The sequence below is a fragment of the Thalassophryne amazonica genome, chromosome 3 (genome assembly GCF_902500255.1).
Source record: "Thalassophryne amazonica chromosome 3, fThaAma1.1, whole genome shotgun sequence".
Taxonomy (NCBI): Eukaryota; Metazoa; Chordata; class Actinopteri; order Batrachoidiformes; family Batrachoididae; genus Thalassophryne; species Thalassophryne amazonica.
The window spans coordinates 41,445,351-41,472,483 of NC_047105.1; the positions used below are offsets into that span (position 1 = coordinate 41,445,351).

Genomic DNA, 27,133 nt, shown 5'->3' on the forward strand with positions numbered 1-27,133 from the left:
CTGTTTGACTGCCTGAAGCCACACTTATAGAAGTCAAGTCCAAGACCAGATCATGCACAGGTAAACGGGCCACATGGCCAAAATGTCATATCTGACGCTCCCTCACAATGAAAGTGATAATCCTCAACCTAGTCTCTCTTAGTAACTGCTCCTTTGATACAAAGCTATTCCAGCGGACTGTACCAAAGACATCCAGTTATCATCTTTGGTCACTGATTAGCATGCAAGTCTCACAACAAGACACAGCACTAGACTCTAAAGACTTGGACCTTCGTTCACCTGCAAAGGTACTGACATCGCCAAACACCTCTATCCAGCGACCTCAGGACTCCATAAGCTCTTCTCAGGTGCCTCTCAATCTCAAAGGAGGACCCAGAGTTCCTCAGTCTAATTCTACCCGCAAATTAGTTGAAAACCATGTTACTTATGTTTTAGATACTCTGCTGACAGACAAATTGCAATAAAAACTCATCTTCTTTGCCTGTGTGCATGTAGATATTCTTGTGAACACAATTACTGAAGATCAAAACATATTAAACACTTGTCTATATTTGGCCCTGTGATAGACTGATGTCCTGTCCAGGATCTCACTTTATGACTACTGGGATAGGCTCCAGCCTCCACCCCCACCCCCCATGACCCTTCATTGGAGTACACAAGCACAGAAATTGAATGAATGTTGGAAACACATGAAGCCATAAAGAAGTGGGCTGTACTTTTGATAAACTTGTATGCTAATGAAGGAAATGGACAGACAGACACCTACAGAAGTATCTGTAGCAGTCTGTTCTTTCCTTCGAGGATTGAACGTGACAAGCTGAGACAACGACCCAACCTGCATTAACTATAATATCTGTAGCAAAGCCAAAGTACTCACTTTGCATTTAGTACCTCACACTTTGAGGATTGTCTTGTACAGGTCCAGGAGGGCACGCCACTGTGTAACATTTAGGATCAACTGATCAAAATTCAGAAATCAAATTCCAGTGTCAAAAAAAGAAACTCATAACATGATCAATTTCAGTCGAAATCAGTATCTTATCGGGACAATGTGCATCTCTTGTTTTGTTTTGGTTCATGAAGCACTGTGTGCATTTTTGTCATTTGTTTGCACCCAGCCGGGCATTTCTGTGGCTTAATATGGAGAAACGATCGTATCATCCTTCATGTGAGCACAGCTGTTTTATTGCAGTACGTGTTGGAGGTTCTTTCTTTCTTCACAGCAAACATGACATTTTCTCGTGATAAAGCTGACTTATTGACCTCTTTGGCTCGCAGGAGAGGCAGAATGTTTTACAATCAGCAGCAGCCTTTCAGAAATGTCACAACTCTGTGTGAAGAGGACCTACAGTTTGTGTGGCAAACCTTGACTCAGTCAGTTTATCTCAGTCAAACTGACTCAGAAGGGCGCCTGTTCCTGCCAAGCAAAAGATAGAAAAATATATGAAATAATAATAATTCGCCACCTTATTTTTTCCCCCAGATTGCTAAGTAGTAAGCACCTTACAAAGAGCCTTAGGGAAACTTATGTTGTGATTTTGCCCTATATAAATAAAGTCGCTTCTTATAACTATCATGCATTGTGACTTAATCGCTTGAAAACATGCACAATATTTCATGCCTGTTCCTACAAATTTCCATGTGTATAGGCAATACACATTTCAGGTGAGAATAAAAATAAATAAAATTAATTTCTGTTTTTTTTTTTTCTGTTTAGAATATCCACCATATTGTTGTGTGTGATGTCATCACAGCCTCTTGTCTGAAGCATGTGTACGAATTTAACTGAGAGTTGCATAAGAATATGCACAAGTTTTTGTGCATTATCTTTGCATTTTACTATGAATTTTTCATGACAATAGACTGTGAAATTGCAAATAACTACATTGTGTCTTGTAATTATGACAGTCTCATAGTTATGACATAGTATTTAATTTATGAATTGCGAATGCAGAATGATAACACCTGCAAGAAGTATGACTTACTATGTTTATCAACTTTCTTACAGATTTGACTATCTTGTAAAGAAAACTCAAGACTTAATTTATAGTGCACACTCTAAAATGCATAGCACAGTTGCATTTGCAGCGTGACAAACTCCATTTAGCTACTTACGCGGAGAATAATATTTAGGGTAAAGTAGGTGCAGGGCAAAAAGTGGGTGCTGGAACCTGGCCAATACCTGTTTAGATGAGGGACTGAAGTCAGGGTTTTCTGGCAAGAGAAAGGAACTGCATGGAATGTGAGAGTAGCCACCAAAGTTCCCTGAGGTGAAGCAGTAAAGTGAAGTTTTGTATTTCCTGTTACTTAGTTTGATTTCATTTGATTGTTGTTTTCAATTTTATTGTGGGTATAGAAGTCATGAAGCTCCCTCTGTAATTTATATCTGAATACTGCACTGTGTACACAGCAAACAAAGTCTGTGCTTGACTTCAAATTAATTTTTGCTGTTCTATGGTGCAATCACTTTCTGCTACCACATGATAGCAATGCACCAACACTGCTTGACCACTGCTCATTTTAAGACCAGCACAGCCAGGGACACACAGATGAGTGCACTTCCAACTTAAAGAATGTGAGCACAGGTTGTGAAAATGGCAACTGCATCGGTTGGAAACAAGACACTTGTGTTGTCTATGCAGTGCTTTGGAAAATGGGACCCAACGTGTTCATTAACATGACTTCTTTTTGCATCACGTGATGTCCATCTTCAATTTATTGTCTTATTCATCTTGGCTAATACGTGACTATTTTTACAAACCCTTTGTGTTTTGTAATGCTTTCTGTGATCTGTCTTTCTTGCACTATTTTATGTGACAGGACAAGTCTGGGAAGATTGTGCCACATTTACCATCCCAAGGAACTGGCAACCGTCCAGGCAGAGATGCCATAAATGTCTGTCTGCTCGAGCCAGGTGAAACATGGGCATGTCCTTGATCTTCTCCAGCTGCTGGAGTCACTTATCACTGAGGCACCTGCACAGTGGATCATGCCCAGAGAAAAGCGCCACATGCCAACAAAATGTCATAGATGATGTTTCCTCACAATGCAACAGGTACTTCTCATATGAGTCCCCCTAAGTAACCATTTTGTTTGACACAAAATCAATCAAGGATCCTTCAAAGACTTAGTAGCAGCACTTTGTAACATTTTCTTTTCAGTGCTGTACAAATGGGTCAGGGGAGAGTTACTGCCTAAAGTGGAGGAGATAAAGTATTTCAGTGTCTTGTTCAGGAGTGTGAGTAACATAGACCATGAGAATGACAGACGGATTGGGGCTGCATCTGAGGTTCTGCAGACGCTATACTGGACCATCGTAGTGAAGAAAGAGCTGAGCCAGAAGGCAAGAATCGCTATTTACCCTTCGATCCTCACGTACGCGTCATGAACTTTGGATAATAACTGAAAAAACAAGGTTGTGGATACAAGCAATGGAAATGAAATTCAGGTATCTGGGTTTACACCAACCTAATCTCACACCATTTCATGATAGCAACACAAAAAGTAAATTAATCAATTGGTTTGTGATACTGTCACTAAAATGTGGCGCTTTTTGTGACAGGAGCAAGGGGGGGGGGGTTATGATTGGGGTTAGGGAAGGTAGAGGGAGAGAAATGGTAAAAATGTGTCACGAAAATGTGACTCATTTCGTGACGGGAGCATGAAAAAGAGACTGGGCTGCTTACACTCAGGATCATGGTGAGAAGCTCAGATATCTGGGAAGGACTCTGAGTAGAGCCACTGCTTCTTCATATCAAAATGAGCCAGCTGAAGTGGTTTGGGCATCTGGTGAGGATCCCCCTGGTCGTCTCCCTAGGGAGGTCTTCCAAGCACATCTCCCTGGGAGGAGGCCCAAGGGAAGACTCAGGACATGCTAAAGAAATTGTATTTCCCAGTTGTCTTACAGTCAGGTTACTTAGCACAGTAATGTGAGATTACTGTTACAGAGCTGGTAAGCACACCACATTTGGCTTTATGTTTCTTTTGGTCCTTCCCATCAAATTTTGCCTATATCTTGAAATGTTTACAGTTTCTGCATAAAACAGAAAAATCCAAAATGGCCAATGTGAGGGCCCCTTCACACATAGTGCGAATACGTACAACTTAGGGAAACTCACGGCGGTAGAACTCGTATAAGTACACCACAAAACATTGTGCCAATGGGCAGGCATGCACGATGCTGGTGCGACGGTTCATGTACACGGGAACACAGTGTGAGCAGCAGTGCGATTTGTAACCACATCGCGCTGCTGTGAAATTAAAAAAAATACATGTCACCCACAGGCTTCGAACCCACAGTTGCCAGTCAGAAACTTTACCACAGAGATACCATCGCTGTCCTGTGAAAGGTGCAGGAAACTGCCTGATATCAGGAAGGACATGGACGTATTTTAAAAAAAAAACGCACCGCATTATATTGAATCCCTCTTATCAAGTGGACAATACAAGTATGATCCGTCTGTTCCTCTGTAGATGACCCATGGTCATTGACGTACAGTCATGAAATGACATGAATGATAAGCAGTTCGCTCGTCTCATCATGTCCACATCTACTTGCGTGTGTCCAGCTGGCCCATGTGTGTGTGTTCTGCCTGACGCGTGTCTTGTGGATGGCGCAGGACTGACACTGCATCATGTGGAACACAGCTCATGTGACGTGACAGTCAGACTGCCCACTGCGTGTTATGATCTGATGGTCCGTTTCAATCTGGGGGCAGCCTGTCAGTGACCTGCAGCATGCACGCGCTCGCTGCAGTCCGTCGCCACAGCGATATATGTTTTTATTTATGTCCATGTGAGGACAGCAAGCAGACACACGCGCATCACAGTGGGCAGTTGTTAGTTCATGTCTGTCTAAACAGTATCACATGTGGCCCATTTACCTGTGCATTATCCAACATGCAGGTGCCCGAGTGCGGAGGACCCCAGTAGTTGAAGAACGCCACATTTCAGCTGGTGGTGGCAGATAGATGGCTATTTTAGAGATGTGGGAATGGACTGATTGTCTGCCTGCGTGGTTGCCATCCAGGACCCGGGGTGGTTCTGTGGTGTTGTGGATGCAGCAAAGAGCAGCACCAGCACATGGTCTCAGACTTGACTTATATAAGCGTGACTTTAGGTAATCAAAAAGTACATGTTGTCCAGCTGGGATGTCCAGAACGACAGAGCTCCACAGCCTGTCGGTGGCCACACCTCGTCAGTTCAGTGCACAGACCAAAGCCACACTGGTGGGGTATTTAGACTGATTTCACTGCAAGCATGACAGTGACTGTCTGCTGACTGTTGTCATGTTAAGAGTGCGAATGGCCACACATTATCTAAGTGCCAAAACGAGCGGTGTTAGATGTTCGTGCGTGTCACCTGGAGTTTGGCCGACACCTGCCACGAGAGGGTTCGATGGGCTTGCACAGCGCACACTCTGTCTTTCAGCCGCTGGTGTGCACAAATAGATGCAGCAACAGGTGTACGAGGCAGCTGCAATTTTGCACACGATTCGTGCTTAATGCACACTTTATGAGCAAATCAACCAAATTTGCACTATGTGTGAAGGGGCCCTAACAGAGGCCAGCAGGAGTCGCTGTGCATATGAAGTTAGTAAACCTCACTCCCAACAGCTCAAAAAGGATTCTCTGGTCACAAGGCCATGAGCCCTGGGTTTTAACCTTCTGGTTAGAGAGTCCCACTCCCATGCTGAGGATCGTGAGTTCGCATCTCAAGAAGAGTGGAGTCATAGCAAGACAATGCAGAGTGCATCTGCTACCCATCATTCATCTGAGGTTTATAATGTTTTACAATTTTCAGAATAACACATGATCAGGAATTTCTGCAATCAAATAACATTCTTTCATAATTTAAGTTTAATCAGGATAGGACTTACCACAATTAACAATTATATTCAAAGCTTGTTGAGATAATGCCAAGCACATGTAATAGTGGGAAAATACAAATTTTAGCTGTTTCTCTTTATTGACGTGTATATTGCAAAGTGTATTATGACCAGTCTTTCAGTCCTAAAGACCTTTCCATAATGCCTGTGGGAGTAGCACTCAAATACCTGGTCAGACTACAGTTGTAATTGCACAATAGGGTACAGTCAAGACTTGCTTTGCCTTATTTGCATATTGTGCAGTCTCTCTTGCAGGATCAGCTGATCAATTCCCTGCATACTTTGGATTTTTTTGGAATTGTTTTCCAAATGTACCCAGGTACCTGACACTCTTGTCCAGACAAATTCCTGCAGAAAGAGACTGTTTGCTCTGTGCCTGTACTGGTAGTCCAGATACCTGCTTGGTATATTGCGCATCGCACGTGCTGCATTAGAGCATTCCGTATGGGTGGCAATCTGTCCATGGTCATGTTCCTTCGACAGAAAAGTTCTTGTCTGGTTTCATTGATGTTGCTGGAACTACTGCTGGTGTCATAGGATGACAATCGACCTTTCCAGCTTGGCAAAGACATAAAGCAAATGTAGAAAGTAAGTACCCCAGTGTGGAATTGCACCTGAAAACACGTCGTGTGGTCAGGAATTTGAGTGACAGGCAAAATTTGATGGGAAGGAGCAAAAGCAACTTCATGTCAAATTTGATGTTTTTACCTGCTCTGTAATGGTAAATAAGCCACCTAACGACTGGGAACACCTCAGGATCCCCAAGGAAGCATTACAGGACAAGGATAGGGAAGTGTGGGATGAGCTACTGGCACCATAAGGTGGACCTGCACAAGCAGCAGAAAATGAATGAATGATTTACAGCTATGGCCAAGCTCAGAATATTGAAATATGATTAAATTCTCACTTTGTAGCTCATGATTTGTAATTTTGCATCTATTAGTTTGGTGAAAACATATAAGTAAAAATTGAGGTGGTGGATTGCTTTTTAAAATCTTTCCAAGGATGTAGGAACAGGCTTCCATACCTTCAGGTGTTTCCTGTCTGACCACGTAGGAAACTGTCCCTGGAGCAGATTTCCCAAACACTAACACATCCTCCTGAAACTTCCCCCAAAGTGGCCGCAGAATCCACGTGGATTTACACCAAAGATTTTTTTTAATCTATTGTTTTACTTATAGTCTTCCAGAAATCTTAATAATATTGAGTCAGCCTTCATTCAGATGTTTCCAGGTGATTCATTAGAACTGGCTGCACGCAACGCTATTCGGCTGTAAATGTTGGATCAAATTTCATCCCTATTTGAATGCGCGCACATTGGAGGCGCAGCGCAGACGGTGCGCGCAGTGCAGGCAGCAGGACGCACAAACCGACGGGAGGACAAAACACAACCTCACTTCCATCTTTTGGAGTATCTGAAGCCTGTTTTTCCTCATCAGGAAGTTGTTTTTGTTTTTGTGCGTCGGTCCGAGCAGCGCGCGCGTTCTTCTCCGGCAGGTTTTGCGCATCTCCAGATGCCAAATTTTGATTTCGTCGCTTCTGTTGCAGCTGTCCGTGTGAAATATTTTGTAGACATGCCTCAACGGCGACTAACAAAGCGTTTTAATTGAATTTGGATATATATATATATATATATATATATTTTTTTTTTTTTTTTTTTTTTTTTTTTCTTATGGATCAGCGGCTCTCCAAACCAGAACGCAAAAACATGGACGCGTGTCTGAGACGACTGAAGCAGGAGCTGGTACGTGTTCACACTGTCTTTTAAATGCACACATTTAACATTTAACATTTTTGCATATTTTTTCTTTTTTTTTTTAAATCGCACTAATCTATACAGGTTTAACAGATCCACGTGCACGGCCATGTGCACGTTCCTCTCCACATTTGGGACAAATGTTTCAATTTTAATGAGCTAAAAGACAGTTTTCGTTTCATTTGTGGCAAGTTTGTTTTTCATCTTTAAAGAGATGTAGCGTTCTTTGGATAATTTAGGTTGGTATTAAATGTATTTACTTATAATATTACATCAGACAAGCTATTTATGATCAACAGAAAAGCAGTTTTCTGCTATTTCGATCATTTAAGTGTAATCCAGTTTGAGAAATGTGCATTTTAAATCAGCGTGAAACTGCTGGTTGGACAGAACTATTCATTTAACAGTTATGGCCATTTATTATCATTTATTATTATTATTATTTTTTTTATTTTTTTTTACTAAACCATTCAGTTGATGGTCAATATATAATAAACAGATTAATAGATGGTTAAAGTACTCATGTCCCTATTTTTCCACACTGCCAGACTTAACTGGTCTAAATGGTTATACACTGGGGAAAAAAGACACATTGAATAAATTAAATGTTATGGCATGAATGTTTGTTTGAGTTGGGGCTATATATATTTATTGGACACATATCCTGCCCAAAATTGAAATGAGGTCATTGTAATTTTTACCTGAGGCCATCAAATATGGCCATCAGTATTGCAAAGACTTTGTGACCGTCCATCTGTCCGTCTGTGTACAGTGTAAGTCCAGTCCTAGTACTGCCAAAGTCTTCAAACTCACAGGGAACATTCTTGGGACACAGACCTTGGACAAATTCAAAGATGGCTAACCTTGACCTGTTTTAAGAGGTTAAAAAGTCTCATTGTGTGGTTTTTTTTTTTTTTTGAGTGGCGGGGGTGACAGCCAATTAGAGTAGAGCAGCACAGTGACGTCAGTGGCAGATCTCTGTAAAACTTCTTCATTTATGTGTTTATTTCTCAGTAGCTTTTACAGAATATATGACAAACATGTTATATAAACACTTCTAAAATTGACAATGCTGTTATACTTCAGCTTTCAGGCTCCTCTCCTGTGGAACCAGCTCCCAATTCAGATCAGGGAGACAGACACCCTCTCTACTTTTAAGATTAGGCTTAAAACTTTCCTTTTTGCTAAAGCTTATAGTTAGGGCTGGATCAGGTGACCCTGAACCATCCCTTAGTTATGCTGCTATAGACGTAGACTGCTGGGGGGTTCCCATGATGCACTGCTTCTTTCTCTTTTTGCTCTGTATGCACCACTCTGCATTTAATCATTAGTGATTGATCTCTGCTCCCCTCCACAGCATGTCTTTTTCCTGGTTCTTTCCCTCAGCCCCAACCAGTCCCAGCAGAAGACTGCCCCTCCCTGAGCCTGGTTCTGCTGGAGGTTTCTTCCTGTTAAAAGGGAGTTTTTCCTTCCCACTGTAGCCAAGTGCTTGCTCACAGGGGGTCGTTTTGACCGTTGGGGTTTTACATAATTATTGTATGGCCTTGCCTTACAATATAAAGCGCCTTGGGGCAACTGTTTGTTGTGATTTGGCGCTATATAAAAAAATTGATTGATTGATTGATACTGAAAATGCTGTTATTGGAACCTAATAACACCTCTGAAGTGATTTACAAGACATTTCGCTAACATTAGCGTGGTGATGTCACAGGCTGGTCCAGCTAGCTGGACTCGGTGTGGAAGGGTTAGTCCTCGGTAAACGATAGTTTAATTTAGTGAATCATAAGATTAAAGCATTTATTGTTTTTGAGTTATTTGCTTACACAACCAAAGGACTAACTCATCTACTGACTCAGTCACCCACTCACTTATCTATATTTTTGTGGCCCGAACCTTATGCTTTTACCAGCTCAGGGATGTTTTGCATGATGGCAGACAATTTTGTGTATGCGCCATGATTTAACATGGAAATACTGTTGTGTTTAATATGGGAAAAACTCAACCTGTGCACTCTCAAACACACATTTGGCAGTAACACAGTGTAGATTGGGTTTTCAAGGTAACATTGTCTGGCACAGATCTGATTTGGAGTCAGCATCAAAGCTGATTTAAACACACATGAAGCCACCGGTAAACAGACCAGACCAGCATGGCTGCCTGTTTTCCAACTTGCTCCACTCTGTGACTCGATGACTGGCATCTGTGAAGTGACGCTTCACATTCAGGGGTCAAGACCTGATGCCAGGAGAACATGCCGAGTTGTAGCTGCTGTATCACAGTTTGGTAACGTAATTAAAAGAGTTGGGCCGTGCCAATGATCAAAGAGAAGACAAGAGAGCAACAGACGCCAGTTAAAAAGCTGTGGCAGATTCCCCACCACGGGACCATGTGGGGCGCAATCTGTCAAGAGTATCTTGTTCTGAAAGCGCATGGTGTCAATGCCAAATTTATCACTTTTATTTCTGCTGTGACTCATTTTCATCCAGCGCTCAATGGAGCGCTCCATCTGCAGCACAGAGACCATAAACGTGTTGAAGCAAAGGCGCTGAGACAGTGCTGTGACTCTGATTAATCACTGCAGTTTAAAGGGGTCATGTTGTGTAAATTTAGATTTTATGCACTTCCAGTTATACAGGGTTAGGCTTTTATTTTCAACATTATTCACATCCCACTGTTATTCTCTGATTATGCATATTAGCAGCTCCACTGCTTGAAGCAGAATTTCAGCCTGAAACCACTTGTTTTAAACTTATGTTACACACGTCACAGAAATCCAAATCTTGACTTCTGTTTTTTCAATGAGGCACACTGACTGAGGGGGTGGTACTCCCTTTGTGGCACACCCACACTGTCTGTTGATTTTACTGTCACACTGCTTCACGTGTGCAACACTTCTGAACAATGCATAGAAGAGACTTATGGGAAATCAAATGATGCAGATGTGGGGCTTGTATGCATTGAGATGCACCCCTGCCAAACTGTAACAGCTCATCACTGTTGCTGCTTGACTGGCTTGAACCATGACTATACAGGATAACAGTGGAAATTGATGCATTCTGTGTTATGTCAATGAGATGCTACACTAACAGCCTGAAATATCAAGGCTACTTCTTCAGGGTTCCTTCTATGCTGCACTTACAGGGACTGGAGGCAGTGGTGGGCACAGTTCAGCTAATCTGATAACAAATAATTATCGAAGCTAATGTTTTTGCTCGTGGATTAGCTTTTCAGATAAGTTTTAAAACTATCATCGGACCAATTATCTTCAGTCGGATAACTTTTTTTTTTTTTTTTTGCTGGTAAAGTGTTTCTGTCATTGTGTCACTTTTAAATCAGGAAGCCCTCGAGCATGGTCCTGTTTTATCAGATTTTATTGACTGGTGCAACACATCCTTTTTAGATATCAGTGTGACCAAAACCAAAGAAATGGTTATTAATTTTGGAAGGTCACTTTCTGTTCTCCCTCCAGCTCTCATAAATGACCAGTGTGTACAGCGGGTCCAGGAGTACAAATACTTGGGGACCATCATTGATGATAAAATGTGCTTTGAGCCCCAAGTGGATGCAGTTTGTAAAAAAGCCAACCAGCGCATGTATTTTTTTTTATGGAAGCTTCTGAACTTTCATGTGGACACTTCTTTATGAAAATATTTTATTCAGGTTTTATCTCATCTATTTTTACCTTTTCTTACATTTGTTGGTTTGATTGTTTGTCCATCAAGCAGCGAAATTGTCTTATGGACATTGTGAAGGTGTGCTGTAAAATCACCAGAGGCTCACTTAATGATCTTAATGAAATTTTTAAGGTCAGATGCAGTGGTGGGTAGTGATGTTAAGCTCGAGTCAGTCTGCTCGACACAGCATCGAGCTCTTTGAACCAGAAGTGTCAGTGAGCAGCGTTTCGAGCACGCCCCCATCACGTGACCACTGCGAGCGAGGCCTCGTTACGTCACACCACGTGTCGAGCTTCACATAATCTGGGCGTTTCAATACGACCCGCCAAGTATTTAAATGAGATCTGAATCGCAGCTCAAACGGTGGGTTTTTGAGAGGAGGAGACTGCTAGCGACACTGTTATTGCCAATTACCACGTGAATCGAAGCCAAGGAAAGCATTAGTTTATATTTAGGTCTAGTTTAGAGTTCATTTAGTACATACACATAGGATCTAACATAGACAGACACACACCATACACAACAGGCATCCATTCATATACAACATTTATTCACACAGTTATAGGTTAGATTATATATTATAGGTAGATCAGAGACTGAGCTGAGTGACTGAAGAGCTGTGATTTAGTTGAAGTGAAAGGTGTGAGAAAGGTGAGTGTGTGTGTGTGTGAGAGAGTGAGTAGTGGTGAGGAAGGGACATGGAGGAGCCAGTTCCAAAAAGAGCACGATCAATTGCTTGGGAGCGCTTTGATCTAATAAGCACCAAAAAGGTCAAGTGCTTGATTTGTGCTCAAGAGTTGATGTACAGTAACAATACGTCTTCAATGCTGTGACACATGAGGTCCAAACATCCCGAGACATCAATGGCTGCTGCTTCTGTTGCTGCTCCTGGAGCAGGAATCAGGCCATGTAACCTGTATTTTATCCTTTATCTAAGATTAAAACATACTCATAAACAAAAATAGCTCAGCATGTCAGACTGTATTTCCATTAAAGGCAGACAAGCTGATTTGGATGAGGCACTGGTGGACTATGTTGTGGAAGATGCACGACCGTTCAAAACGGTGGAGAGCAAAGTCTTCAGGGCTTTACTACAAAGGTTTGACCCAACATATGCCCACCTCCAGAGGAGAAGACCGGCTCAAATACTGGGCGACACGAGTCGCAGTCTATCCCAATTTACAGAGAATGGCAAAAAAATATTTGTCGATGTCGGCAACATCAGTGCCTTGTGAGCGGGTCTTCTCCAAAGCTGGAGAGGTGGTGAGGCAGAAGAGGAGCCGATTAAAGTCCAGCACCGTTGACGTTATTTTTTTTTTTATAAAAATTGTTGAAAGTTGCACAATCACCATCTCCTATCCCCTCTATTCTAATTTACAAATTACAGAAACATAAGCACCAGTTGCAGAAGCACATGTCTTCCTCACTTTTCCCGTCACATTTTATACAAATATAATTTGAGGAATGATAACACAAATCTAGATATAGTCTACAATAAAGGCTTTCATAACCATTATGTGTGCATCTGTACGGACTATTTATTATATTAAAAAGACACAATAATACATATGACATTTTTTTATTATTATTTTTCAAGAACAAACCACATCAGTCATGAATTAATGCAACACTTGTCAGGGCACTTGCTCAAGGTAATTCTCAAAGCAATCCAGCAGATGTCACCCTTCAAACTGTATCAAACGCGTCGAAGCAGTGTGTCGATTTTCAGCCAGTTGTGTTGCAGTGGCTCATTGGTTCATGAGGCTTCGAAACTCCCATCACTAGTGGTGGGCACACTTCCGATAATCTGATAACAGATAATTATCGAAGATAATGTTTTCTTTTCGGATTATCTTTTTAGATAACTTTAAAAATAGATAACTTTAAAAACCATTATCAGACCAATTATCTTCCGATTAATCTTTGTCCGATAACGTTTAAACCGATAAACAAAATAAACAAAGCTGAACAGCGACAAGCATTTTTAAAATTAGTTTAGCACTCACCCATTAAAAGTTTAACAGACGCACAGCTATAACCTTTGCAAACAGAAGAGAGCCACTTGTATAAAAAGCATCTCAATCCTCTGCAGACAAAGGAGAAACAGCCCCAAAAGAAAAAAAAAACATTTACTTTAACACCATACCAATAGGCTGGCAATATCACCTAAGTCATCCAGAGGCATACATTTTTAACTTATGGTTCAAATTTTAACCAAACAAATTTTGGACAAGTTATTTAAAATTACTGTCATGTCTGAAGTTTTATTAAGTGAAAATATCAGATATATGTTTTAGTTTTAAAGTAATGTGCTAATTTTTAAGGTTTTGTGAGCACATCCTGTGACTCGCAATGCATTTTGGGTAGGATGATGTAATCTCAGTACATCACGACAGGACAAATGCATTTCAGACACTCTGTTCAGGCTCCACGGACAACAGCATTAAACTCTAGTGCCTAAAACTCTCTTGAATATATTCTCTCTGCGTTTATAGATGTTGGTTTTATTTGCGTTTGTTAAATTCCACGCATTTTAAATGTAGCAGACAGGGATTACTGTATCTGGAATTTTGTTTTCAAGACCTTTACTGCCATCTACTGGTCAGTAGTGTTCACTAAGCGTGTGGGAACAGCAGTGTTCTATTTATTTTGACCCAGGTTATGTCAGATGATTGTCAAATCAACTTTTTGGCTTTGCAAATGGCTTTTTTGTGTGCAATGAATGTATACATTATACAAGTTTGACTTTTTTAATGGAATTACAACCTTATTTCTTTTTCAAATTCTCCCATTTTTTGCATCCAGCCTTATTTCCTTTAGAAATTTCCTTGACAAATAATATCACTCTATTAGGACGTCAGGTTATGTGTTACACATATACATGTGTGTGTGTATATATTTTCCAACTTATTCCCATTGATGAAACTTTTCATTTTCTGCCTGAAAGCTTATTAGATGAGTGTGTTCAGGGCTCCGTTTGTTTACAAAATACAAACATGTTACAGACCTTGAAATCCAACAGCAGGGATTGATATTATCCAAAGATTTATGAACATACAAATTAATGTGCTTACACTTTATCATGATTTGTTGTGAGATATAAAAGTGTCTTATCGTAGCGTTCGTGTGTATGTGCATTATAACGCAGCGCACGAGCGATGTTATGATATTCTTCAGAACGACAACATACGCAACATGCATCCAGCAGCATACACGCTGCTGTCATAGACAACTGCCTGTAAAGTTTTTTGGCAAGTTATAACTTTCTAAACAGCGTAATTTGTAATGAAATCCGCTCATTTATGTGGCTCTTTCGGCACCATGTTTGTTTTTTCAGAGACAGCAGTAAGCTCCTCCTACCCCTCCAAATGGAGGGATTTGTAGCCCTTCGCCTTCCCCTCCGCCTCGCTCCAAAAAGAGAGACTCGGCCAGTGTTTAGCAGAGGCACTTTTACCCAGAATCCTTTGCGATCTGTCTGTTTGTTACAAAACCTCAGATTTAGTGCATTATTCAACATTAAAAGATATATGTTATATTTTAACTTTGTACAAATGACATAATTGACATTAATGGAGTTATTCTATCGGTATTAATGTTATTTATAATCAAAACCATAAGTCAGCATGACTTTATTTTTCAAGACCTGCGCCAGGGGGCAGTGTGAGTGAAGGAGACTATTTTGGTTTTAGTTGGGGCAAGTTCTTCAAGGCAGGAGGAAAGAGTATTATTATAGTGGGTGACCAGTTCAGAAGGATTTTCAGATGATGGAGGAGGGGAGGTGGATAATTTAGTTGTGAGGACAGAGGAAAGAGCAGCAGGGTTGATGGATTTGAGATTATGGAAAACTATTGTACGTTTTGTTTTGGTGACAGTAAGGGAAATATTAATGTTAAATGTGATGGCAAGGTGATCTGAAATGTGCAGGTTATGGCTTGCAAGGTTATGGATTGTGACACCTGTAGAGCATACTAGATCCAGAATATGGCCTTGAGAATGAGTGGGAAAGTTTACTAGTTGAGTGATGTTGAAGCAGTTGAGAAGGTCCAGGAATTCAGTGGCAGATATGGAATTGATATTGTCGACATGAAAATTAAAGTCACCAAGCAGAAGGATGGATGATGAGATGGCACTTATTTGAGTCAGGAGGTCAGTGAGTTCTGAGAGAAAGGAGGGGTTGGGCTTTGGGGGATGGTAAATTTCAACAGTGACCAGAGGTGAGGGACCAGAAAATTTAAAAGCAATATGGTCAAAAGAATGAAAAATTGGGAGTGATATGGGAGTGACTTTAATGTCCTTGTTGAAAATAACTGCCGTGCCTCCGCCCCGCCCTTCAGAACAGGGGTTTTCAATGTAAGTGAATCCAGGGGGTGTCGCTATATTTAGGGAAAAGTAATCCAGGGGTTTGTGCCAGGTTTCAGTTAAACAGAGGAAATCCAGTTTATTGTCCGTGATGAATTCGTTTAGGATGAGGCCCTTGTTTGTGAGAGAGCGGGTATTGAAGAGAGACAGTTTCAAGTGGTGTGAGTCTGTGTGATGGGAGCAGCGAGCGAGAGGACGGAGATTGGTCCACTTCACGTGTGGTTTGTTGTGATGACGTAACCCAGAAGTAGGCGAGCGGTGAGACCAAAATGAAGGTATAGCGTTTGCAGATGAAGTGTGAAAAGAAAACATACGACCAGAGCCACGATGTGGAGGACGGGAGGTGCGGAGCAGTCCGAGCTGTTGGAGAGAAGCAGCACAGAGTGGGCGGCAGCGGTTGTTGAGGCCGCGGAGAGTCGAGGCGGCGTACTGGAGCAGCATCCTGAGTGGAGCTAGCGCGAAGCTAGCGATTGCTTTGGAGAGGAACAGCCTTCTGGCTGTGGTCGAGCCAGGAGGATTCTGATGAGGAATGCCAGAGAGGAAGTAAAATGTCGCGAAGACCCATGCAATGTGGATCATAACGCTGAGTATCCAGTTTTAAATACTTTATCTATGTACAAATTTGTTTTATAACTCATTTGTATATGCTTAATATATATTTTAATCACAGTCTCAAACTGTTGACTAATTCACTTTTATATGAACATTTATAAATGCTTATCAATGCATTAGTAAACTTGGTTTATAGAGAATTAAAAATGTATTTATAAATGTTTTATAATGACATTACATATATTGTTATTAATAATTATTAAGCCATCTATTTATGTTCTTACCAATGAGTCGCTAATAAAAAAAGAATGTCTTGTAAATGTTTTACAAGTAGTTACTTAAGCATTTACTTACACTTTATAAATGCTTTACTAATGCTTTATAGCGTGCAGTTAATATAAAGTGTTACTAAAACATTTGAAAACCCTAAAATCAAACATTTTAGTCCATCTGTCGTGTGTTTGTGGCAGACTGGCTGCCTGTCGCTTGCTGATGATGTCATTAAGCACAAGACGTGATTGGCCGGTCAATACAGGGAGCATTGTGGGTAGTGTAGTTTAGACACTGTTTTGGATTTTTTAAAAAAAGTTGCTTTATTTCTTCAGATGAATCCCACTGAAACTAACAGGTAAGAATTTACATTGACTAACGTGTATTTTACTCTGCCAATCAATGCATTAATGGATGTATTTTGATTGTTTAAGCCGCAGGGTTGAAAGCGTGTGAAAAAAGCAGCAGCTTTTTAGTTTGTAAATGACGGTTTATCTAATACTGAGATAAACTGTGACTTCTGATACTGTGATTTACTGCTTTTGAAAGATTATGACAGTGTTTGGGGTTTTATTTTGTATTCATTTATTTTTTCTACATTCTTATGTGTTTGTGATCCTCGAATTTGCCCAGCAGTGAAAAGTTAAAGTGAAACTGGTTTATCAGAAGCTGACAGTGTAATCTGATGTGGCCGCATCTGAATCAATACTAAAAGTTATCGATCATCTTAATAAAGATACATTTTTAGCAGTTTATCAGTTTAGCACATAAAAGATACCTTTTCATTTATCGGATTAATGGTTATCAAAGCTAACTTTTTGGTTAGCTGTGCCCACCACTGACGAGGTGACACAAACCTCCGTCAGAAAAATATGAAGGCGATAATTCCAGTGCAGCAGCACAATAGTAAAAATCAAGCTGTTTTTTTTTTCCTCAAAAAAGAGAGGGGACGTGGCAGGCACAAGCTCCTTTACGTTTAAATCATTGGTGTCAAATTGATTACAGAAAAGTCGAGAGAGTACAGGTAGACAAAGTTATATAACTGGGGCCCCTTGTTGGTTATATTAGTTTGAAGAAAAGGTGTTCCATCAACGATTTCAAGAGTTTGATACCCAACAGAAATGAATAGAAACCACTAGGTGTATGGAACAACCTCCACAAAATTAATCAAAGAAATAAACTATTTATAGCATTTGTAGTGCAGGAGCCCCCGATGCCCTTGAAGCTTGATAAATAAGCTGTCACAGTTCATTTTGTGATCAGTGCCCACTGATTTTTTTTTTCTTCAAAATTGGAAATGTATTTCATTTGCAGCGCTAATAAGAACATGAAGTGTGAATGTGGCATTCAAGGTCTGATTAATAGTGCAGTAATTCACAGTTCAGCTCATCACTCTACACACTGCCATCAATTTGTACAGAGAAAGTGACACACACGTGTGGAAAAATGTCTGAGGGACTAGGAGGGGGTCTGTATGTCGGGGGGGTTAATGTCAGGTCAAACTTGAACATTTGACCTTTGACCCATCTGTTCCCAAGCTGTCTTGTGTTGACTAAGTGGCAAGAAGTGTGTCAGAATTTTGTAATTTAAACTTGTATTGGTAAATGAAAACAGTTTGCACACAGCCTTCAGCTTTTATTTCTTCCTGCTCAGGGAAATAATGGGAACAATGAAATATTTTTATTCTCCGTGTGACTCATGAGTCATACATCAGACAGACAAAGACTCACAGAAGGCACATAAGCCCTTCACACCACCTTGGATTTGCAGCTACAAACGGTGACGTGCTTTTGAGTCATCTTGTCTAAACGTGGACACACACACACACACACACACACCTGCTGAACAAAGTCATCTCACAAATTAAACCATAAATCACAGCTTTTGATGTCGTCAGTTATGAGGCTGATTTCACTTCATTCGTTTCCCAACTGAGGCACTTTGCAAACCTGACCAATATCTGGGGATCAAACACAAAAGTCAGCACATGAGGTCACCTTTTAGAGTGTGGCTTCATCACGTTATAATATTAAGCACTGTAGTTTCGTTTGTTTTGTTCCAACCATTACAGCTTCTATTTTCCAACGGGTCCTTCCTTCCCCTTGGCTAAAATTGTCCCAAGTCTTGGTGGAGTCTGTGTTTGTGAAGTTCAAGATACAACACAAACCTTTTCCAAAGCGTTCTTATTGTTACATGAAGCACACACAACCTGCTTTGTAATGAAGTGGCAAACAAAGACGCCAACGTGATGATTTAGCTTGAATTTGTTGTTTCTAGCGTCTGGAAGCACACGTGACCCCTTTGTTCAACTGTTCTGTCTTCTCCACTGCCTTCTTTGGAAAAAAGAAAAATAATTGTAGATGAGCGGGTGAATGAGTGAGTTTACATCCCAGGCTGCGTGATGTAGACAATAACTCAAAAACGTAAAGTGCGATCATCTTGTAACTCACCAGCCGTGTTGCCACAGTTACTCTGAAAAAGTAATCCAATTACTGATGACTGTTTACTCAGTTACTTTTACTGATTACTCAAATTAACGTAACTAAGTTAGATTACTAGTTACTTTCAGCAGCTGCCAACAACACCCCCCCGCCACCTCAACATGAAAATGACAACCCGTTTTGCCAATACTCACTTTATAGTCACCCTATCTTGACTTTAATGAATAGAAATACTTGTTACTTAATTACTTGTTTTATTAAAAAAAAAAAAAAAATAGACATATTTCTTGACCTCATGTTTAGCTGTTGACAGCACTTTTAACAGTAAAACTTACAATTTCTAACCTACGGTTTTTTTTTAAATGTAACTATTAAGTTCTTTCTAAACATTTTGGTTGTTGAAATTATTATTATAAGTAGTATTAGTAGTCGTAATAGTATGAAAAAATGTCTTCAAAAGTGGGCATTTATCTAGGGCTGTTGTGGGGAGCCGTGTCCCCTTCCCACATGGATTTGCCTCTGGCTTGCTGGTTGGGGCCCTCAGCCCCAACCAGTCCAGGCAGTAGACTTCCCCTCCCTGAGCCTGGTTCTGCTGGAGGTTTCTTCCTGTTAAAATGGAGTTTTTCCTTCCCACTGTTGCCAAGTGCTTGCTCACAGGGGGTCATTTTGACATTGGGGTTTTTCTGTAATTATTGTATGGCTTTTGCCTTACAATATAAAGCGCCTTGGGGCAACTGTTTGTTGTGATTTTGTGCTATATAAATAAAATTGATTTGATTTGAGCAGAAGAATGGATAACATTTATTTATGTAGAAAAGATGACCAGATTGGCAGGTAAGAAGGTTTTATCAGCAACCTTCATGTCATCCTCAGAAAGAGATTTGGGTGGATTTGGGTGAGAAAAACAGATGTTTTTAACAAGAACATGCACAGTTTAAAAAAAAAAAAGTGTAAAAATGTCTTTGTAAAACCATACCTCTGAACGTCACCGCGCTTTAAGAGACGACTGTTTTTCAATTGAGCTGCACAGTGGATGGATACAGCTCAGCACACAAACCTCGCTGAAAGTGGGGAGGTGGGCAGTTCAGACCTCCCGCTGCATCTCGTCAGGACACCTGTTTTAAAGCTGCGATCGACCCACAGTACAAAAATAAAAGTAATGCACAGTGACTCGGAGAAGTAACTTTAATCTGATTACTGATTTGGAAAGATTAACGCGTTAGATTACTCGATACTGAAAAAAAGTGGTCAGATCAGCATCACTGCTCACCAGATTTAAAAAACATGTAATGAGGTGAATCTGTATTGCATAAAGTGAAATTTTATGCACTAAATCGAATAAAACAGCAACTTTGTTTTGTCTGTGTAATTTTCCATCGACGTGATGGCCGTCTTCTGGATAAATGATCAACAATTATGATCAGCTGTGGTTGAAACTCTTGTAGTTTGTCTCCTTCCTGAACACTGGACCTGTCGTGTGCTGGTCACTCACCTCCACCCATCTTAGAAGCTCGCAACCACAGGTAGAAACATGATGTGCTCTAACCAGCTAAAAAGCTGGCATCCACAGCAAGAAACATACTACCTTCACACAGCTAACAACCATGATTCTAAACAGGATACACTCAACCTACTAACAAGCTAGCAACCGTGATTCTAAACAGGATACACTCCACCTGACAGGACTGAGCGGAGGCGAGGCACAGACAGAGGCTGGACACAAATGCAGGCTCACAACAGGACATATGAGTAAAAGGATGGTTTAATTCAGGCCTGGGTTCGGTAACAGGAAGGCAGTCCGCGGAGCAAAAGTACCAGGCAGGGACAAGACAGAGGACATGGTCAAAAACAAGCAGGGTCAGTACACGAGCAAACAGAGTTGTCAGGGCTGAGGCAAAAAGCAGGATCCGGTACACAGAGCTGAGTCAAAAACACGGCTTGGCAAAACAGGACTGAGACAAAGTGCTGGTAAGTGAATGAATCAACAAAGGAGCAGGGAGGAAGTGAACTGCAGCAGTTTAAATAAGAACAGGTGGTAATAAGATAATGAGGTGCACGTGGAGGAGGAAGGGCCTGGAAGGGGGCGTGGTCAGGTGACAACTAAGAGGCAAAAGAGATGCAGAAAGGCGGTGACAAATGGGCAAATAAATGACAGATGAATGGGACGTGGCCAACAGTGATGACAAAGTGCAGGTGCGGGACATGAGAGTGCAGTGATCAGAAAGAGACTGTGATAAAAATGAAACTGGACATGACTACTTAGAGACCTGAGAGAAGTGCAGACAAAGAGAGAATGACAGGCAGGTGCAAGTGAGCAGTGAAGAGATTACAGACATGACAACTGAAGATCATACAAAGAAAACATGAACACAAATCTAAACTTGAACAGGACTGAAAAGCATACCAGAACATGATAAACAGAATCATGGGAAATAACACACTGTGACAAAACTAAGTGGAACAGACAGACAAAACTATAAGAAAAACAGAAACTAACCTGACATCACAGTACTACATATTACAGAAATGAGAACAGCAAAAATAGGCAAACAGTAACTAAATGATAAACCATGAAAACACAGACTGATAGAACAAACAAGAGCAGAACTGAAACATGGCCAAGGTCAAAGAGCACAAAGAAAGAAGGTAACAAAGCAAAAATAGAACATAGAATAAACACACGATGAACATAACAATTAATAAAACAAGGCTGGGGCAGAAGGAGCAGAACCAAATAAAAAGGGAAAATGAGGACTGAAGCCTGGAACTGGGTCGGGCATGACACCACCTACTAACAAGCTAGCAACCGTGATTATAAACAGGATACACTCCACCTAGCTAACAAGCTAGCAACCGTGATTATAAACAGGATACACTCCACCTAGCTAACAAGCTAGCAACCGTGATTATAAACAGGATACACTCCACCTAGCTAACAAACTAGCAACCGTGATTATAAACATGAGACACTCCACTTAGCTAACAAACTAGCAATTGTGAAGATAAACGTAATGCTTGCGATATGGAATGAAATGTACAACCAAATCCGTAAAGTCAAACCGGTGTCGCCGACAGAATTGTCCCGTCTAAAAATTGGTCCACCTTGCCTTCACTGCGCTAGTGTCTGAGACTAACTCTGAATCTGAATCTCGACACCCAAAGCGATCAAAGGGAATAATGTGGTTATTATCCATCAGGTGACAAACCTCTTAAATCATGTGCAATAATCATGCTGTCTAATCAGCATCTTGATATGCCACACCTGTGAGGTGGGATGGATTATCTCGGCAAAGTAGAAGTGCTCTCTAAGACAGATTTAGACAGATTTGTGAACAATATTTGAGAGAAATAAGTCTTTTGTATGTACAGAAAATGTTTTAGATCTTTAAGCTCAGCTCATGAAAAATGGGAGCAAAAACAAAAGTGTTGCGTTTATATTTTTGGTCAGCCCGGAGTATTACTAGCTGTTTGATTTGGGTTTTTGTGGATTGTTGGAGTTCTTTTATTATTGCCATTTATTCTTTTATTATTGGAGTAAGCCTGATCCCGTCAGATGTCATAAGCCAAGCACTGCAGGATCTGGTTAGTACTTGGATGGAGGACCTCTTTGTAACACCAGTGGCTGTATGTTTCTCCTGACACAACTCCAGTTTTACAGAGTTGTGTCAGGAGAAACTCTGTAAAACTGGAGTTGTGTCAGGAAGGGCATCTGGTGTAAATCCACAACAAAAATGGGAGCAGCCGAAGGGACAAAATTCTTTTATTATTGGAGTTTATTTACTTCAATGCTTTGATTCCTGGGAAAGTCCTATATACGAGGTCTATTAGAAAACTATCCTACCTTTTTATTTTTTTTAAAAACTATATGGATTTGAATGACGTGCTATTACACCAATCATGCTTGAACCCTCGTGCGCACGCGTGAGTTTTTTCACGCATGTTGGTGACGTCATTTCCCTGTGGGCAGGCCTTGAGTGAGATGTGGTCCCACCCTCTCGGCTGAATTCCTTTGTTTCACACGCTGCTCGAGACGGCGTGCGTTGCTTTATCAAAATTTTTTCTGGAGCTGTGAGGAATATCCGAGTGGACACTATTCGAGAAATGAAGCTGGTTTTCGGTGAAAAGTTTAACGGCTTATGAGAGATTATGGGGTGTTTCTGTCGCTGTAAGGACTTCCCACGGAGCGGAACGTCGCGCAGCGCTTCCAGGCGCCGTCGTCGGCCTGTTTCGACCTGAAAACATCCTAATTTAAGGCTTAATTCACCCAGGACGTCGTGAGAGAACAGAGAAGATTCAGAAGAGGCCGGCATGAGGACTTTATGCGGACATTCCACTGTTTAAGGACATTTTTTAATGAAAGACGTGCGCGCAAATTTGCCGAGTCGTTTCCGTGATGACTCGGCGAATCTGTGTTTGCCGCGACAGGAAAAACACCTCCGTGTTGAAAACCATTTGTAAAATTCAGGCGGCTTTTGATGGCTTTCAACAAGTGAGTAACTGAGAAATTGTTTAACAGCTTGGGCATGTTCCAACTTCCCCTTTAAGGTTTCCAACGGAGGTGTTTTTCCTGTCGCGACCCCCCGCGGTCGGGTCCGGCCCGACATGCGACTCTGCCCGCAATGTGTGATTTTTCAGTCACAGGACCTTCCAAACTAGTGAAAAAGTGTGACTTATACTCCAGAAAATACGGCAATGGTGGCTAATTCAAAGCACTGCTCCAGAATGTTAAGACAACCTGCATTTGAACATTGTTTCGGAGTCTGTATCAAAAGGAAGGCATCATGGATGTGCTAAATGGCATCTCAATGTGCTACCAATCAGTAAGAAACAAATACAGCACAGACAGAAACTATTCACAGTGCTTCACTTTTCCACATTTTATGTTACAGCCTTATTCCAAAATGGAGTGAATTCATTTTTGTCCCTCAAAATTCTACTCACAACACCCCATAATGACATAAAAATGTTTTTTTTTTAATTTTTGCAAATACAAATAAAAAAAAAACTAAGAACTCACATGTACATACGTATTCACAGCCTTTGCTCAATACTTTGTTGATGCACGTTTACAGCCTCAGGTCTTTGTAAATATGATGCCACAAGCTCTGTGCACCTATCTTTGGGCAGTTTTGTCCATTCCTCTTTGCAGCACCTCTCAAGCTCCATCAGGTTGGATGGGGAGCGTCAGTGCACAGCCATTTTCAGATCTCTATAGAGATGTTCAATTGGTCTGGGCTCTGGCTGGGCCACTCAAGGACATTGACAGAGTTGTCCTGAAGCCACTCCTTTGGTATCTTGGCTGTGTGCTTAGGGTCAATGTCCTGCTGAAAGATGAACCATCGCCCCAGTCTGAGGTCAAGAGCGCACTGGAGCAGGTTTTCATCCAGGATGCCTCTGTACATTGCTGCATTCATCTTTCCCTCAGTCCTGACTAGTCTCCCAGTTCCTGCTGCTGAAAAACATCCCCACAGCATGATGCTGCCACCACCATGCTTTACTGCTGTAAACCAGACAAACATAAGAAGATGCAATTAAGTTTATCAAATTAAGTTTCCTGTGGGACTTTAATAAAGTTTTCTGATATAATTTAATGAAAGAAGAGCAAAAGCTTGTGATTGCATTCCAGCTGTACTCTGAGATGGGAACTTCCCAGTTTGTTTTCAAAGCTAATAAATAATATTTATTTTATTGCACATTCCAGAACAGAGTGCCTCAGATCATTTTACTTGAGAAATCAAATTTTTACTGTTAATGTTGACAATGCTGCATCCTGCTTCTATTTAAAATCCACAAATTGCTGCCATGTTTCGAGCATTATTCATTTAGTTATTTTGTTTTTATTTTTTGACCATGTCATATTGTAAAGTTGGATGAAACCCTCATCGCTCTTGATAACGCGTCAGCTGGAGAATTGGCTGCTACCTTTCGCTGCCCACACACACACACAAGGTGCTGACATTAGCTGCCTCGCTGTCAAAGCTGTCTGAAGCAATTATGGGTTCCGGTGGAAAACTTCATGACATCAGATGAGACCCCAGACTGTCTCTAAAAGTCCTCCACTGACGAAGGCAATAAAGGTTCTAATCACCCCGTGTCTCAGCAGCGTCATTTCAGCAATGGTGTCAGTGAGCTGGAACAGGTAATGAGGAATTAAAACAATTCAGTCGACAGTAGACAGTCCGAGCTGGTTCAGCAGGCTGTTTGAAAGGACATACGATTTGTCAGAACTGTCAAAAAATCAAATCAAATCAATTTTATTTATATAGCACCAAATCACAACAAACAGTTGCCCCAAGGCGCTTTATATTGTAAGGCAAAAGCCATACAATAATTACAGAAAACCCCCAACGGTCAAAACGACCCCCTGTGAGCAAGCACTTGGCGACAGTGGGAAGAAAAAACTCCCTTATAAGAGGAAGAAACCTCCAGCAGAACCAGGCTCAGGGAGGGGCAGTCTTCTGCTGGGACTGGTTGGGGCTGAGGGGAGAGAATCAGGAAAAAGACATGCTGTGGAGGGGAGCAGAGATCAATCGCTAATGATTAAATGCAGAGTGGTGCATACAGAGCAAAAAGAGAAAGAAATCTAATAAGATAGTGATCCCAAACACACAGCAAAGGAAACTCTCAGTTGGTTTCAGAGAATGAAAATTAAGGTGCTAGAATGGCCCAGAGCCAAGCACCTGCTGAATCCAATAGAAAATCAACGAAAATAACTAAAGATCAGAGTTCATACTGTAGAAGAGGTCCACAGAACCTTCAAGACGTGAAGACTGTGTGGAAGAATGGACCAAAATCACACCTGAGCAATGAATGCCACTAGTTTCTCCATACGGAAGGCGTCTTGAAGCTTCATTACCAACAAAGGCTTTCATTAAATAAATTTCAGTCAGCGTGTTCAATATTTTTCCCTATGTCATTCCATTTTATTACACTTAATGTAATTTATGGACATTTATGGTTTAATTTCTTTGTATGTGTGGATTGCTTGGGTTGTTCCTGACATCTGGTGAAAATTTCATGTCAGTAGGAGCTTTAGAAATATATTTACTGAGAAAAATGGTGATGTGTTCAATACTTATTTTACCCGCCATATTCTGGAGCTGACATCCAGAAGAATGTTTGGCACATAACAAGGTTTAACTCAAAATATAGTGAGAGGATGTTGATGAAATTTGCTGAGCAGATGGATAATGTCATAGATCATGCAGGGCTTTAATTTGCGTTTGATCCGTGGAGGTGATGGTCTAGTGGTTAAGTGATGGGCTTGAGACCAGAGGATCCTCTGTTCAAATCCCAGCCTGACAGGAAATTACTAAGGGCCCTTGGGCAAGGTCCTTAATCCCTAGTTGCTCCCGGTGTGTAGTGAGCGCCTTGTATGGCAGCACCCTGACATTGGGGTGAATGTGAGCCATTATTGTAAAGCGCTTTGAGCGTCTGATGCAGATGGAAAAACGCTATATAAATGCAGTCCATTTTCCATTTAACATATTTTGGATCTGCAATCCAGAAAATGTTTTAAGCATTCAGGAACCTGTGGCCTTGGATGAAGTACAGTATGATGTATGTGCCTTCGAGTTGACAGTTATTTCTTGCTTGGCAACAGCACTGAGGACAAACAATTCAGAGTCAGAGTGCAGCTTTTAGATTTTTTTTCCATGTAGTGAATTGTTTGTCTGATGAAAGTTGTGTAGCCTCGGTGACCTTATGACTGTGACTTCAGAGCTGTCCACAGCAGTCTGTGGCACGTCCATCAGCGTCAAAGCCCGTCTTTATGTTCTGTGCACAGAGAGACCTCATTCCTGTCCTTGACCCACACAGGCCACCATTCATCTTTAATTAGGGTGGAGGGGGCAGAGTGTGCTCGCTGCTGCTGGCCAGCTCCTTCTAAACAGGAAGACCTTTTGGTTCTGATAACCTTGGCCTTAATAGTTCCTCCCCTCCAGCCATTAACAAACAAACAACAGTGAATAACCTCCACTTTATAGCTGGTCGTGGAATTAAACAGTGGCCCGGTTTGTGTGCATGTTTTTCTCTAAATAATCCAGCTAAGTCAGAAAACACACATTGCAAACGGGCACGTAAATGCCATCAAGTAGACAATGAAGCATTCAAAGGCAGTGTGTGTGCACACGTGTTTGCACAGGAAATTTATTTTTTTCCTGCAGTAATGTCACAGAGCTCCACTCCAATAGAT

At 41.1% G+C, this 27,133-nt stretch overlaps 1 protein-coding gene and 1 long non-coding RNA gene across 2 annotated transcripts in view; one reads left to right on the top strand and one right to left on the bottom strand.

Annotated features, from left to right (window-relative positions):
• Positions 1-75: 75 nt before the first annotated feature.
• LOC117506583 lies at positions 76-13,232 on the bottom strand. Its single transcript, XR_004559510.1, has 3 exons — positions 13,220-13,232; positions 8,785-8,787; positions 76-177 (listed from the first exon to the last, which is right to left on the bottom strand). It is a non-coding gene; the product is annotated as an uncharacterized LOC117506583 (long non-coding RNA).
• inka2 (inka box actin regulator 2) overlaps positions 7,556-27,133 on the top strand; it is a 43,358-nt gene continuing 23,780 nt past the window's right edge. The window contains exon 1 of the mRNA XM_034166092.1: positions 7,556-7,631. Within this exon, the coding sequence (XP_034021983.1) occupies positions 7,560-7,631 (72 nt within the window). The 5' untranslated portion in view covers positions 7,556-7,559. The remainder of the gene's footprint in view (positions 7,632-27,133) is intronic.